Source organism: Aegilops tauschii, chromosome 1 (genome assembly GCF_002575655.3).
Source record: "Aegilops tauschii subsp. strangulata cultivar AL8/78 chromosome 1, Aet v6.0, whole genome shotgun sequence".
NCBI lineage: Eukaryota > Viridiplantae > Streptophyta > Magnoliopsida > Poales > Poaceae > Aegilops > Aegilops tauschii.
In genome coordinates this window covers 177,749,962-177,766,591 of record NC_053035.3, presented here as the reverse complement: position 1 = coordinate 177,766,591, position 16,630 = coordinate 177,749,962, and the positions used below count along the sequence as shown (strand labels likewise).

The window sequence follows — 16,630 nt, the reverse complement described above, 5'->3', positions numbered from 1 at the left end:
CTGTTTCAATGATGCGAAAGGCATCAATCTCAGTAGGGGTAAGATGAGCAAGGTAAGGCTTAAGGGTATCTTCTTCTTCCTCCTCGGCCGATAGTACTTGTTCTGCCATCAAGGGTGGATCTACGGTAGCCTCCTTGCCCTTGTATCCCTTTACGGCGTCCATGGGTTCCTCCCTCTTCATCTCGATCTTTGTTAACCAAACATCTTCTTCCATGATGTTGGAAGAGGAGGAAGACATGATGCCTGGCTTGAAAGATCTGACCGAAAATAGTAAGAAAAGAGAACAGAGGATTTCTCCGCGATACGGTGGTCAAAAGGTTCGTGGAGTATATAAAGATTTTTTTTCTTGGGGTACAAGCAAACTATAGAGAAACAGAGTCCGGAAGGTACCCCAGGTGGGCACAACCCACATGGGCGCGCCTGGCAAGCCAGGCGTGCCCTGGTGTCTTGTCCCACCAGGGTACGCTTCCTGGAAGTTTCTTATTTTCCTATTTTTCTAAATATTCCAAAACTGACAAAAAATATTTTTGCGGATTCTTCGGAGTCTGTTTACTTACCGTATCACGTACCTCCTTATTTTCACTATTCTGGAGTGTTCCGGAGGGACTCTTTTATGTGTTCTTCCGATGTCAAAGTTTGGATAATATTACTTTCAATATTAATGGGCGTACCTGAGATATAATGTTTTATTCATTTCCCATTGACAACCTTCGGGTTAGTACCTTCGGCATTATTTATTTTGATGGCTCCAGACCGATAAACCTACTCGATAACATAGGGGCCTTCCCATTTTGAGAGGAGTTTTCCTGCAAAGAATCTGAAACGAGAGTTGTACAAAAGAACATATTCTCTGACTTTAAACTCACGCCTTTGGATTCTTTTATCATGCCATCTTTTAAATTTTTCTTTGAATAATTTTGAATTTTCATAAGCTTGGGTTCTCCATTCATCGAATGAGCTAATATCAAATAACATCTTTTCACCGGCAAGTTTGAAATCATAATTGAGTTCTTTGATTGCCCAATAAGCTTTATGTTCTAACTCAAGAGGCAAATGACAAGCTTTTCCCTAGACCATTTTATAAGGAGACATACCCATAGGATTTTTATATGCTATTCTATAATTACAAAGTGCATCATCTAATTTCTTAGACCAATTCTTCCGGGACCTATTGACAGTCTTTTGCAAGATTAATTTTATTTCTCTATTGCTAAGTTCAACTTGACCACTAGACTGGGGATGATAAGGTGAAGCAATTCTATGGTTAACATCATACTTGGCAAGCATTTTACGGAAAGCACCATGAATAAAGTGTGAACCACCATCAGTCATTAAATATCTAGGGACTCCAAACCTTGGGGAAATAACTTCCTTAAGCATTTTAATAGAGGTGTTGTGATCAACACTACTGGTTGGAATAGCTTCTACCCGTTTAGTAACATAATCAACAACAACGAAAATATGTGTATACCCTTTAGAGGAAGGAAAAGGTCCCATGTAATCAAATCCCCAAACATCAAATGGTTCAACAGCAAGGGAATAATTCATAGACATTTCTTGACGCTTACCGATATTACCTATTCTTTGGCATTCATCACAAGATAAGATGAACTTACGGGCATCCTTGAAGAGAGTAGGCCAATAAAATCTAGATTGCAATACCTTGTGAGCAGTTCTATCTCCAGCATGATGCCCTCCGTAAGATTTGGAGTGACATTTCCATAGGATTTGTCCATGTTCATGCTCAGGTACACAACGTCTAATAATACCATCTACTCCTTCTTTATAAAGATGTGGGTCATCCCAAAAGTTGTGTCTTAAATCATAGAAGATTTTTTTCTTTTGTTGATAACTAAAGCTAGGTGGTAAATATTTACCAACAATGTAATTAGCATAGTTAGCATACCAAGGAGTATTATGAGCAACACTTATTGCAGCTAATTGCTCATCAGGAAAACTATCATCAATCGGTAGTGGGTCAGCAGGCACATTTTGAAGCCCAGAAAGATTATCATCCACGGGGTTCTCAGCTCCTTTTCTATCAGTGATACGTAAATCAAATTCTTGTAGCAAGAGGACCCATCGAATAAGTCTAGGTTTAGCATATTTCTTTTCCATAAGATATTTAATAGTAGCATGGTCTGTGTGAACAATTACTTTTGAAACGACAATATAAGGTCTAATTTATCACAAGCAAACATCACTGCTAAGAATTCTTTTTCAGTAGTTGCATAGTTTATTTGAGCACTGTCTAGAGTTTTACTAGCATAATGAATAACATTCAGTTTCTTATCAACTCTTTGTCCTAAAACAGCACCAATAGCATAATCGCAAGCATAACACATAATTTCAAAAGGCAAGTTTCAATCAGGTGGTTGAACAATAGGTGCAGAAATTAAGGCTTTCTTGAGTGTTTCAAAGGCTTCTAAACAATCATCATCAAAAACAAAAGGAATATCCTTTTACAAAAGACTCATAAGAGGCCTAGAAATTTTAGAAAAGTCTTTGATAAATCTCCTATAGAAACTAGCACGACCTAGGAAACTACGAATACCTTTGGTATATTGAGGACCTGGCATTACTCTATTGCATCAACCTTAGCTTTGTCCACTTCAATACCTCTTTCAGAAATTTTATGATCGAAGACAATTCCTTCATTAACCATAAAGTGACACTTCTCCCAATTCAAGACAAGATTTTTTTGCTCGCATCTCTGCAAAAATCGATCAAGATTGCTTAAACAATCATCAAAAGACTTCCCATAAACAGAGAAGTCATCCATGAAAACCTGAACAATCTTTTCACAAAAGTCAGAGAATATAGCAGTCATACATCTTTGAAAGGTAGCAGGTGCATTACACAAACCAAAAGGCATACGTTTATAAGCATAAGTTCCAAAGGGACAAGTAAACGTGGTGTTTTCTTGATCAGGTTGAGAAACCGTTATTTGCGAAAATCCAGAATATCCATCAAGGAAGCAAAAATGTGTGTGTTTAGATAATCTTTCTAGCATTTGATCAATAAAAGGCAGAGGGTAATGATCTTTTTCTAGTTGTTTTGTTTAATTTTTTAAAATCAATTACCATTCTATAGCCTATAACAATTCTTTGTGGAATAAGTTCATTCTTATCATTAGGGACAACAGTAATACCTCCTTTCTTGGGGACACAATGAACAGGACTTACCCATCTACTATCAGCTATGGGATAGATTATACGTGCTTCCAGAAGTTTTAAGATTTCCGTTCTTACCACTTCCTTCATTTTCGGATTTAACCAACGTTGGTGATCAACAACGGGTTTAGCATCAGGTTCCATATTAATTTTGTGCTGACATAGAGTGGGACTAATGCCCTTTAAATCATCAATAGTATATCCAATAGCAGCTCGGTGTTTCCTTAGAACTTTCAATAATCTCTCTCCTTCATGTTCTGAAAGGTTGGCACTAATAATAACAGGATATATCTTCTTTTCATCAAGATAAGCATATTTCAAAGTGTCTGACAATTGTTTTAATTCAAACACAGGATCACCTTTAGGTGGAGGAGGACCTCCTAGAGTTTCAATAGGCAAATTGTGTTTCAGCAGAGGATGATGTTCAAAGAAAATCTTATCTATTTCATTTCTTTCATGCATATGAAAATCATTTTCATGGTCTAGCAAATATTGTTCTAAAGGATCAGTAGGTGATACAACAATAGAAGCAAGACCAATTATTTCATCCTTACTGGGCAATTCTTTTTCATGAAGCTTTGTACTAAACTTGGAAAAATTAAACTCATGAAACTCATCACCAAAACTAACACCGACAATTTGTTTCTCACAGTCTATTCTAGCATTAACGGTGTTCAAGAAAGGTCCACCAAAGATAATGTGACAAAAGTCATCTTGTGCGGAACCAAGAACAAGAAAATCAGTTGGGTATTTTATTTTCCCACACAAGACTTCAACATCTATAACAATCCCAATTGGTGATATAGTGTCTCTATTAGCAAGCTTAATAGTAACATCTATGTCTTCTATCTCTGCGGCTGCTATGTCATTCATAATTTCTTGATATAAGGTGTAAGGAATAGCACTTACACTACCACCTATGTCACATAAACCATGATAACAGTGATCTCCTATTTTAACTGAGACAACGGGCATGCCAACAATAGGTATATGTTTATCCTTTTTATCAGGTTTGGCAATTCTAGCTTCGCAGAAGTAAATAACATGCCCATCCATATCTTCTTCCAAGAGATCTTTAACCATAGCAATACTAGCACTACTAGGGAAAACCTTACTCGTAGTGTTGGTTTTTGGACTACTAGTAGCGCAGGTTCCCACGCTACTGCTATGACGCTACAGCTATTTTTTAGCAATAGCACATGTTTTACTCCACGCTACTAATAAACAGACATAGCTGTAGCGCTTGTGCCCCACGCTACTACTATTTCAACCCGCGCTACCACTAACGGAATAGTAGTAGCGCGTCTATACTACACCCACGCTACTAGTAACAAATTAGGTTTAAAAAAATCTACTTATTCCAGTTTAGACATACATTTCATAGTACTCACATACATGCATTTCACAATACGTACATGTTATGTATACAGTCAATCATACATATCTGATATAGGTAATTAATACATATATACAATACACACCACGCGTATAGGTCGTCGGCGTCGGCGCCTCCACAACCCCGTGTTGATGTCGTCGTCGTCGCCGCCGCAACACAGTGATGATGCCAATGTCGTCCCCACCGCCGCAGCACCGTGATGATGCCGTCGTCGTTGCCGCCGCCACAACACCGCGACGATGCCGTCGTCGTTGTTGCCACCGCAGCCCCTTGTCGATGTCGATGTCTCCATCATCGTCGCTGCAGCCCCGTGTTGATGTCGTTGTCGTCGCCGCCGCCGCCGCATGTCCATGTGTGCCCTATTAGTTTTGTTGGGCTTGCTAGACATGATCCTTAGGAAAATGCTTTGCTGTTAGGGCTGGCACTTAGGATAACTCGAACTGGTCCAATGATCAAAAATAGGAAGTTTAAAAGGGATCAGCAACACAACCAACTAAGAAACAGTGAAATGATTGACCACAAGGTCTATCAATAGAACACTACTCGGAACTAACAAATCCTGGAATCAGTGGAATTATTTTCTTCCTATGGTGAAGGAACTTATATTTTGCCAGCATCCAATGCTTGAGTTCCTGACCATGTTCAAGAAACACTAAATTTAGAACATTACTACTGTAAATACATCAGGCATCAGGACAGAAAACAAAACATGAACAATATCATATGAGAAGAATAAAAAGGAGTTTGGAACATAGCATGATTAACAATAAAACTAGAAGAGATCGTGTGCTTTGCAGCGCCGGTTTCTCCCTGGTGTTTTAGTATCAAATAATGGCATGTGCATGGGGATCAAAATGGGTAAACAATCAAACAGGAGCAGCAATTTCAGACCAACAAAAAGAAGAAACTATCATGTAGTTTTTTCAAAATTTAATAAATTCGGAATTCCTCCATCCTAATTTCTTCATTAGCACAATTAATGTGGTCTTAAACAGTTAGATTTATACAACAATATATGCTAACTCCAGTAGGAGAATCAGTACATCAATAACATACTACTGGAATCCAAATAATTTAAGATCGGAGACATCCAAATCTCAGGCAGACATTATTTATCTTCTGCATAGAGATTGCAATACTTGTAGAAATTTTTTATTTGATGGATAAGTATTGACCATTAAGTTTGAAATCTGGTGACTGGGAGCAATGGCAACACAAAACTATCGAAGAAAACAACCAGCAAACAATATGTATCCATATTTATGGAGCAGAGTTGATGCATCAATGTAGATGCATCGTACCAAATCAATGGAATTTGAACCAAAATAGCAGAATCTAGATTCATAATCTGACCAATAAGCAAGGAAGTGGAACCAAGAACGCCGCTGAACTGATTTTGTTGCTTGGAGAGCCAAGTCGTTAATCTGCCAATCAGTTGAAGCTTCGGCAGCCTCCTGCAGTTAGTGAGCAGAGGAACGCCTTCAATGCCCCCATACATACAATCCCTAAACACCCCAAACTGCCTCTTATCAAGCGGCCTCTGCATCAAACATTAACAACAAAAGATTCAATTTTTTTTCTTAAGGAGGTTGAAACCGGAAGCCTCATCAAAGAATGCATCAAACAGGATCAAGTGATGGGAAAGAAACTGTCAGGATGTCTAGCCAACGGAACAACTGCGGAAGCAGGAAGGTATGTTGCACACCCGCACAAAGACACACCGGTAGCGAAGCTCCCCTAGAAACACATTGTGTACCCCTTTCAAATATCAACACATTAGCGGGGTGAATAATCTCTTTTGTGCATATAAAAGGATGACGTCGTGAGGTACTAGCACACACAAAGCACTAGTTAACAAATACGGGCTACATCACCGCTGCTAGAATTCACTAGGAAGGGAGTATAACAAATTAAATGCCTAAGCGCCAAGCTCCAGCTCTACATTTCTACATGTTCTTGAGCTGAGTATATAGTCACACCATATCAACGGCTAATACTTAAACTACCGTGAGCACGTTTGACAGATCTCAGGTGATTCTAGAGCTGTGTACAGAACCGGAAGCCTCAGACCAGCCTTATCCCCATCAAATAGCAGGCAATTGTAACTGAATCGACATGTCAAATGCCAGTGCCAAAGAATTTCATACCAGTCGATTGACGGTGTCGAGGTAGGGGCAGTCCCGGCGCAGCTCGACCTGCCTGGGTCGCCTCTCCAGAGCCCTCCTCTCGTCCTCCTCCTCCTCCTCCTCGCGGGGCCGACCGTTCGCGCGCCCCCTCGGGCCCCGGTGCTCATCCTCCTCCTCGTCCGCGTAGTTGGCGAGCCCCAGCAGCGAGGCGCCCTCCGAGGAACGGTGGTGTGTGTGCACGCTCGATGCGGCCCTTGTAGCTTCTCCATGGCCCGCCCCTTCCTTCAACTGCCTCAACTGCCTGCACACAGCCACGAGAACACGCACACGCATCAGATCCGGGGAAGAAGAAGAACCAGAGGAAGAAGAAGATGCTACTTTTGGAGGGGATCCCGTGCTGCTGCACCTCTGCCCGATTCGGGCTAGGGTTTCTGGCGGCGTTAGTGGTTGGACGTCGTGGCTAGGGGTGGAAGGAGGAGTCATCCTCCTCTGCTGGTGCCTCGTGGTGGAGAAGGAGGGAGCTCCTGCCAGCGGCAGACCTCTGGTGGTCGCCGCAGCCCGGCCACGGTGGCGCGCGAAAGGAGGCTCCTCCAAATCGACCGGCGAGAAGACGAGCTGGGGGAGGTGGAAGGCGGGTGAGGTGTCGGAGTCCCTGCTGCCGTCGTTTCGGGGCGGAGGAGGCATCGGCGACAGGATTGGGAGGAGCGACGGTGTGGGAAAGATTGGGTGGGGTGTGGGATTGAGAGGGACAAGGGAGAGGAGAGAGAACACATGCGGTGCGGTGCGACTGAATGGTAGCGCGGGGGGGCACGAGTGAAACGCTGCTACTAAGGGGTATACACCAGCTGACCCTGTCTATCCATAGTAATAGCGTGGGCGATACACTCAGGCTACTACTATTAAGTTAGTAGTAGCGCGGTTTTTATACAACTCGCTATTACTATGACATGTTAAGCAGGCAGGGTGAAAATCATTTTGTAGTACCATGCTCCAAGGAAACCTGCGTTGCTGCTAATGTATACCAGTAGCACTCTTTCTACCCAGCGCTACTACTAACTACTAGTAGCGTGGGGGCATAAACAAACGCTACTGGTAAACATCTACCTATAAGCATTTTCCTAGTAGTGTAGGTTCTACTTTGATTTGTTCATCAGGTTTAGGTGTTCTAATATAGCTTTTGTTAACCATAGTTGAAACTTTACCATGTTCCTTTATCCTAACAGGGAAAAGTGGTTTCACAATATAAGAAGAAGGAACAACTGGATCAACATTATAAAATATGGTTTCTTATTTAATTGGTACCAGTTCTTTAATTTCTTCTTTAATAGGTGGGTGATATTTAAACCACTTCTCTTTAGGGAGATCAACATGAGTAGCAAATGATTCACAAAAGGAGGCTGCTATCTCATAGTCAAGTCCATATTTAGTGCTAAACTTTTGAAAAGCATCGGTATTCATAAAAGATTTAACACAATCATACTTAAGTTTAATACCTGACTCTTTACCTTCATCGAGTTCCCAATCTTCAGAGTTGCATTTAATTCTTTCCAAAAGAGCCCACCAGAATTCAATAGTCTTCTTCATAAAAGAACCAGCACAAGAAGTATCAAGCATGGTTTGATCATTACGAGAATGCTGAGCATAAAAATTCTGGATAATAATTTTTCTCGAGAGCTCATGATTGGGGCATGAATATAACATTGACTTAAGCCTCCCCCAAGGTAGAGCGATACTTTCTCCTTCACAAGGCCACAAATTATATATGTAATTCCGATCATGATGAACTAGATGCATAGGATAATTTTTTTGATGGAACTCCAATTCCAATCGATCCCCATTCCAAGATCCAATATCATCGCATAGCCTATACCATGCCAATGCTTTTCCCTTCAAATATAAAGGGAAAACCTTCTTCATAACTTCATCTTCAGGTAAACCTGCAAGCTTAAACAATCCAAAAAATTTATCAAGTGCATATCAGGATGTTCGGTTTCGTCTCCTGCATAAGGATTAGCCAGCAGTTGTTCTATCATACCCGAAGGAATTTCATATTCAATATTTTCAGTAGGTGCAGTAGGTTGAGGGGTAGCTAATAATGGTTCTAGTCGAGGTGAAGATAACCCGAACAAACCCCTCAAAGGATTGTTTTCCATAGTAACAAGTGATAATAAATTTCATCACACTATATAAATGTTTCCTTACCAAATTCCACTTACCAAAGGCCCTTCACCCCCTGACAACGGCGCCAGAAAATAGGCTTTATGACCCACAAGTATAGGGGATAAATTGTAGCTCTTCTCGATAAGTAAGAGTGTCGAACCCAACGAGGAGCAGAAGGAAATGACAAGTGGTTTTCAGCAAGGTAATGTGTGCAAGTGCTAAAATTGTAAGTAGCAGAGTAGTTAGATAGCAAGGTAATTTGTAACGAGCAAGTAACCATAGTAGTAGCAAAAGTGTAGCAAGGTAGCCCAATCCTTTTGAGGCAAAGGATAGGCCAAAATGGTCTCTTATGATGAGCAGAGTGTTCTTGAGGGTACACGGGAATTTCATCTATCACTTTCACCATGTTGGTTTGATTTGTGTTTGCTGCTTTGATAATTTGATATGTGGGTGGACCGGTGCTTAGGTTCTGTTCTTACTTGAACAAACCTACTACTTATGATTAACCCCTCCCCCCCCCCCCGCAAGCATCCACAACTACGAGAAAAGTATTAAGAATAAATTCTAACCATAGCATTAAACCTTTGGATCCAATCGGTCCCTTACGGAATAGCGCATAAACTAGGGTTTAAGCTTCTGTCACTCTCGCAACGCATCATCTAATTGCTACTCCACAATGCATTCCCTTAGGCCCAAATATGGTGAAGTGTCATGTAGTCGATGTTCACATGACACCACTAAGGGAATCACAACATACATACTATCAAAATATCGAACACATATCAAGTTCGCATGATTACTTGCAACATGATTTCTCCCATGAACTCAAGAACAAAAGTAACTACTCACAAACGATAATCATGCTCAAGATCAGAGAGGTATTAAATAGCATATTGGATCTGAACATATAATCTTCCACCAAATAAACCATATAGTAATCAACTACAAGATGTAATCAACACTACTGGTCACCCACAAGCACCAATCTATAGTTCCGGTAACAAGACTGAACACAAGAGATGAACTAGGGTTTGAGATGAGATGGTGCTATTGAAGATGTTGATGAAGATAGCCCTCCCCAAGATGGGAGAGTTGTTGGTGATGATGAGGACGATGATTTCCCCCTCCTTGAGGGATGTTCCCCCAGCGGAATCACTCCGCCAGACGGCAAAAGTGCTCCTGCCCATGTTCCGCCTCGACATGGCGGCTATGACGCCCGGTAATTAAGCTACAGTAATCCCACGCTAATGATGCCACCTCACCACGGTTACTGTTGTTAACCTCGCGATGATTCGAAACCGTTTCAAAATTCAAATTCAAATTGATGTCAACAATAAAAGTTACAAACATCAAAACTAAAATGTTCGGAGTGTGCCAAATAATGCCTAGGTATTTAAGGTGAAGGTACCACATTTTTACAAATGCATAAATATTTTAAATTGAATTAAAATAGAAATAGGAAAATAATAAAAGAAAAAAAAACAAAATTAACAAAAAAGAGGAAAGAGAAACCCCCCTGCCCCCCTGGGGCACGACCCACCAGGCCGGCCCAACCGGCCACCCCCACTCCCCATATCGCCCACTCCCGTAACCCTAACCCCCACCGACACCCACTCTTCCCCCCCCACTCCCTCGACTGGATCTGGATCGGGAGGAGCGCGATCCCATCCCCCTCCCGTCGCCCGCCGCGTCGGCCACCTCGCCACCGACCAGGACCACCTCGCCGGCCTGCTTCCTCTCCGTCAGGTCATCTCCGTCCTCCTCCTCGCCCCCCGTTGCCCCGTTCCCTGCAACCCGCGGTGAGGACCGTGACCTCCTCTCTTCCGCTCCCGTGCATGACAGGGCTGCGCCCATCGCTCCCCGGCTCCGGCCACTTCGGCCATGGCCTCGCTCACCGGCGCCCGCATGCGCGCCGGCTGCCCTGGCCGCGCCCGCGCCCTCCTACCTGTGCCCCGCCTCGCTCGGACGCACCGCTCGGCTCCCCCCACTTCGCCTGCTCCACGCAGGCCGCCCCGTGCTCTTGCGCGCCCGCACTAGACCTCGCCCCGCACGCGCCTCACTCGCTCACGCCCGCGCTCGGGCGTGGCCGCGCCTCGACGCGTCTGGCGCCCGCGCGCCGCCCTGCTCCCCAACGCTCCCGCCTCCCTCAGCGCCCCGCCCGCGCGGCCCCGCTCCGCCCTGCCGTCGTGCGCCGCCCAGTCACAAGGCCGCCCGTGGCCGCACTCCGACGACCTCCCCCGCATCCTTGCCGTGGTCGTGCCCGCTCGCGGACGCTGCTTGTCATCCGCACCTCGCCTGCCTCGCGCCCCGACCCGTCTCTGGGCGCTGCCTGTTGCGTCCGCCGCCGCTCGCCGCCTCGCTGTTGCTCGTGCCGCCGCGCATCGCCTCTGCTCCGCTGGCCTTGCGCCGCACCGGCCACCTCCGGCGCCAGCGCCGCGCCGGCGCCCATCTGCGCCCGCTCGGCCCTCCACTGGGTCGGGCGCCCGCAGCGCCCAGCGCCACACCCGCTTGTTCCCGTGCCTGCTAAAGGCCCTCTGGCCAATGACAAACGGGCCCCTGCCCAGAACGATTTTATAAAAAAAATGAAAATAATTAAATAATAATAATTAATAATAATATAATTAATTAATTAAGATAATTAATTAACTTAATTAATCCAATTAATTAATCTAATAAGCCTAATTAATTAACCTAATCACTTTAATTAAATTAACTAATCCTGTTTAGTTAACTAAGTCAATGACCAGTGGGACCCACACGTCAGCGACCCAGTCAACACCTCTATTGACTGCTGACGTCATGCTGACGTCATGATGAGACGTCAGCATGCATTGTTCTGGATAATGTTGAATTAAATTAATTAAATAAATTCTAAAAATGATTTAAAACTTTAAAAATTAAAATAAAATAAACCGTAACTCGGGTGGAAATACTTTCTACATGAAAGTTGCTCAAAACAACGAGACGAATCTGAATACGCAGCCCGTTCGCCCGCCACACATCCCTAGCATAGGGAACCTGCAGCATTTCACCTCCGGTTCATCTGTCCGAAAACGCGAAACACCGGGGATACTTTCCCGGATGTTTTCCCCCTTCGCCAGTATTTTCTTCTACCGCGTTAGGGCACACCTAACACCGCTGTTTGCTTTGTCATGCATCGTTATGCATCTGTTTGCATTGTATTCATTGTTTCTTCCCCCTCTTCTCTCTGGTAGACTACGAGACCAACGCCGTTGCTGGTGCCCCGACCGACTACGTTGTTGACGAACCCTACTTGCCAGAGCAACCAGGCAAGCCCCCCCCCCCCTTGATCACGAGATATCGCATATTCTTCTCTCTACTGCTTGCATTAGAGTAGTGTAGCATGTTACTGCTTTCCGTTAATCCTTTCCTGATGCATAGCCTGTCCTTGCTACTACTGTTGTTACCTTTACCTGCAATCCTACATGCTTAGTATAGGATGCTAGTATTCCATTAGTGGCCCTACACTCTTGTCTGTCTGCCATGCTATACTACTAGGCCGTGATCACTTCGGGAGGTGATCACGGGCATATGCTATATACTTTATACTGTTACATTACTTATGATATTGTTCGCAGATGGGGGCTGAAGGGGCAGGTGGCTTCATCCCGGTAGAGGTGGGCCTGGGTTCCCGACGGCCCCTGATTGTTACTTTGTGGCGGAGCGATAGGGCAGGTTGAGACCACCTAGGAGAGAGTTGGGCCTGGCCCTGGTCTGCATTCGTGGATACTTCAATTAACACGCTTAATGAGACCTTGGTATTTGATCTGAGTCTGGCCACAGGCCTATATGCACTAACCAACTACGCGGGAACAGTTATGGGCACTCGACGTCGCGCTATCAGCCGAAGCCTTCTTGACGCGAGCGACTGAGCGGCGCGCGCCGGATTGGACTGGAAGGCCTGCTCTTGTATTAGGGAGGCTAGGTCTGCTTCCGGCCGCCCTCGCAACATGCAGGTGTGCAATGGGCGATGGGCCCAGACCCCTGCGCCATAGGATTTAGACCGGCGTGCTGACCTCTTTGTTGTGCCTAAGTAGGGTTGCAACGTGTTGATCTTCCGAGGCCGGGCATTACCCTGGAAAGTGTGTCCGGCCAAATGGGATCGATAGTGTTGGGTTATGTGGTGCACCCCTACAGGGAAGTTTATCTATTCGAATAGCCGCGTCTCTCGGTAAATGGATGACCCGAAGTTGTACCTTGACCTTATGACAATTAGAACCGGATACTTAATAAAACACACCTTTCCAAGTGCCAGATACAACCCGGTGATCGCTCTCTCATAGGTCGACGAGGAGAGGATCGCCGGGTAGGATTATGCTATGCGATGCTACTTGGTGAACTTACCATCTACTCTCTTCTACATGCTGCAAGATGGAGGTTGCCAGAAGCGTAGTCTTCGACAGGACTAGCTATCCCCCTATTATTCTGTCATTCTGCAGTTCAGTCCACCGATATTGCCCTTTACACTGATACCCATGCATATGTAGCGTAGATCCTTGCTTGCGAGTACTTTGGATGAGTACTCACGGTTGCTTTTCTCCCTCTTCCCCCCTTTCCATTTCTTCCTGGTTGTCGCAACCAGATGCTGGAGCCCAGGAGCTTGACGGCACCATCGACGACGACTCCTTCTACACCGGACGTGCCTACTACTACGTGCAGGCCGCTGCCAACGACCAGGAGTAGTTTAGGAGGATCCCAGGCAGGAGGCCTGCGCCTCTTTCGATCTGTATCCCAGTTTGTGCTAGCCATCTTATGGCAACTTGTTTAACTTATGTCTGTACTCAGATATTGTTGCTTCCGCTGACTCATCTATGATCGAGCACTTGTATTCGATCCCTCGAGGCCCCTGGCTTGTATTATGATGCTTGTATGAATTATTTATGTTTTAGAGTTTTGTTGTGATATCTTCCCGTGAGTCCCTGATCTTGACCGTACACGTTTGCGTGCATGATTAGTGTACGATTGAATCGGGGGCGTCATAGTGGCACTGCGTCCCGATAGTCCTCTCCTTACTTTTTCTAGGTTAAAATGACCTATATACTAGAAGATGGGCACCGGAGGTGGGCCTGGGTGAGCACAACCCACCAGGGCGCGCCTGGGCTCCCTAGCGTGCCCAGGTGGGTTTTGCCCACCTAGTGGGCGCCCTCTGGTAGTTATTTGCTCCAGTATTGCTCATATATTTGATAAAAAATCTTCATGAAGTTTCAGCTTGTTTGGAGTTGTGCAGAATAGGTAGCCTGACGTAACTTTTCCAGGTCCATATTTCCAGCTGCTGAAATTCTGAGAGAAAAGGCATTAGAATTACTCAAAAAAGCATTATTATGGATAAAAACATCATAAATAACAGTAAGAAAACATGATGCAAAATGGACGTATCAGACGCTGGAATCATTTTGTGATCAGTGCTAGATCTCTACTGAGCTTGTCTGGGTCATCTGAATCTTCTTCGGCATTTCCACCGGAGGTAGAATCAGCCATAGCCTTGAGAGCATGATTTTTGCACTAACTGGAGCCATAGAGATCCCTTTTCTCTTCTTCTTTTTCCCTGTGAGTGTTCAATCTTTCCATGACATCAGCAGAGTTGAGAGTCTTGAAGTCATAACACTCACGAATCATCAGGACATGGGTGTCAAATGAACTGTCAAGAGATCAAAGCAGTTTCTTCACAACTTCATGGTCACTGATGTCTTTGGCACCGAGACCTTGAAGCTCATTTTCTATGTCACTGAGACGATCAAAGGTTTACTAACAACTTTCATTTCCAATGCGCTTGAAGCAATTGAATTTCGCCCGAAGAGTATCGATTCGAGCTTCCTTCTGAGTTGAAACTCCTTCATTGATCTTCTCGAGGACATCCCACAAATCCTTCGCAGTTTCACACAGGCAGTATCAAAGAAATTGTGCCCGAGAGAGATGGCAATCAATTTCATCTTTCGCTTGAGCATCCACCTGAATGAGTTTCTTCTCCTCGTGAGTTGGGGCTTGAGGTATAGCAACAGTGAACCCAACTTGCACCACATTCCACATGTCATCATTTATAGCTTGGAGACTGATGTTCATCTTCTCCTTCCAGAAGGGATAGTCCGTCCGATCGAATATGGGGATCATGAGATGCGACTTGTTGCTCACTGAAGACATAATTAAAATCCAAAGTCGTTAGACTAAGATGAGAAGAGTCAAGTAGTACCTTGTTGTGATACCAATTGTAGGAATGAAGTATGTCTACCAGAGGAGGGGTGAATGGGAGTTTTAAATTTTCTTCAGAAAACTCAAAACTCTCAGAACCCTGCAGCAGAAACGAATGAAAACCAAACTACAGCGAGCTAAAACTAATTACCGAAGGTAAACTAAGCATGCATCAAAACGAGTCACGTGATGGAAAACATATCGAAAGAGATCATGAGTAATGGAGATAACCAATGATGCTCGATGGCGACAGGGAATTTTTTCGACCAGTTCGTCCTTCTGCAGAAGGACTACGTCTGGTTGGAGGGGTTGTGACTTAACACGAAAGACAAACTCTCTTCACCCTATTCTCCTCGACAATCGATTCTTCAACCGATGCTGATCACTCATGCTAGATACTTGAAGGCGATCTCCAAACCTTTACGGACTTCTTCTTCGAGAACCACAATCACTCTTGGTCTCTGAAAAAATTGACACCTAACCGTCTAGAGAGTTTGCAGCTCTCGAGAGTAATCGGCAGAGCGTACTTGACTTAGATTCTAGTGATGCTAACCACTATCTAATTCTTCGGCTCTAGGGGTTTTTATCTTAGTGGATTTTAACTCAAATCGCTGAGAGAATGGGTTGCTCAACAATCTTCTTAGAATCAAAACGGAGCAGCCACCGGACAAAGCTGATGCAGGGTGGATATTCATAGTCGTAGCCTTCCCAGATGGGAAATGACCATTTTGGACACGTGGTCTAGCCAATGGCCAGCCGACACCTTTCCAACGGTCGAATTTTGGAGCAATGGTAACATTGCTTGAGGAACAAGTAATGCTAACTCCTCAGTCCGAGACAAATCTCTCGCAGCGAAGAAGATCACAGTCTCTTGCTGGCAAGTATTTGCTCGGAACAGAAAGAGATTTCTCTCACCACTTTCATGGGTTTTGGGTTTAGCATCAGAGAATCAAAGTTTCGAACGCTACACCCCCCTTAATAGTACGGTGGTCCTATGACTCAATGAAAGAAGAAGAAGAACAAAATTAATGCTATGTCTTCACTTCATCTTCATTCTTCTTCAAACGCAGTCAGCTTCTTCAAACAAACACCGAACCAATTGCATGAACTTCAGCAATTTTTAGGGGTCACTCTTGTTAGCATCATCTTCGGTGGTAACCTTCGCTACAACGCATGGAGATTATCTTCGTCGTTTACATCAAACTCCTCGAGATCTTAGGGAACTGTTACTCTATGTGCACTAGCAAACACATAAGTCCCATATTGTTTGTGTCAACAAACTCAAAACACAAGGGGCTTATTATTGCACCGAGAGATACCATCAAATTCGTATGAAATTGGGAGATGAATGGTAAACATCATTTAAAAGTAAGTTTGGATTATATGAGTGGTTAGTCATACCTTTTGGGTTAACTAATGCACCTAGTACTTTCATGAGATTAATGAACGAAGTTTTACGTGCTTTCATTGGATGATTTGTGGTAGTCTATTTTGATTATATACTGATTTATAGCAGATCTTTGGAAGAACATTTGGAACATTTACGTGTTGTTTTTATTGCTCTACGT

The 16,630-nt window shown here is 44.2% G+C and overlaps 1 protein-coding gene across 14 annotated transcripts; it reads right to left on the bottom strand.

Annotated features, from left to right (window-relative positions):
- Positions 1–4,508: 4,508 nt before the first annotated feature.
- LOC109754533 (uncharacterized) lies at positions 4,509–7,528 on the bottom strand. Of its 14 annotated transcripts, none has more exons than XM_073510413.1 (4): positions 7,102–7,490; positions 6,717–6,987; positions 5,923–6,109; positions 4,509–5,201 (listed from the first exon to the last, which is right to left on the bottom strand). In XM_073510413.1, exons 1-4 carry the CDS (start codon positions 7,377–7,379, stop codon positions 5,170–5,172), a joined length of 768 nt encoding a protein of 255 aa, XP_073366514.1. In that variant the 5' UTR covers positions 7,380–7,490; the 3' UTR covers positions 4,509–5,169. The 14 variants fall into 14 exon arrangements, 12 of the variants coding, with proteins under 12 accessions (XP_073366514.1, XP_073366509.1, XP_020169028.1 ...); XM_073510408.1 differs by having other exon boundaries at positions 4,509–5,009; XM_020313439.2 differs by having other exon boundaries at positions 6,717–6,996; positions 7,102–7,465.
- Positions 7,529–16,630: the final 9,102 nt, after the last annotated feature.

What these genes read in the sequence shown, in the direction of transcription:
- LOC109754533 (XM_040401060.1), bottom strand. Translation starts at nt 7,379, where the DNA reads ATGCCTCCTCCGCCCCGAAACGACGGCAGCAGGGACTCCGACACCTCA. An exon ending in CTAGCCCGAATCGGGCAGAG is followed by an intron (nt 6,997 to 7,101) that starts GTGCAGCAGCAC and finishes GGCTGTGTGCAG; the next exon opens with GCAGTTGAGGCAGTTGAAGG. An exon ending in TCGACACCGTCAATCGACTG is followed by an intron (nt 6,024 to 6,716) that starts GTATGAAATTCT and finishes CACTAACTGCAG; the next exon opens with GAGGCTGCCGAAGCTTCAAC.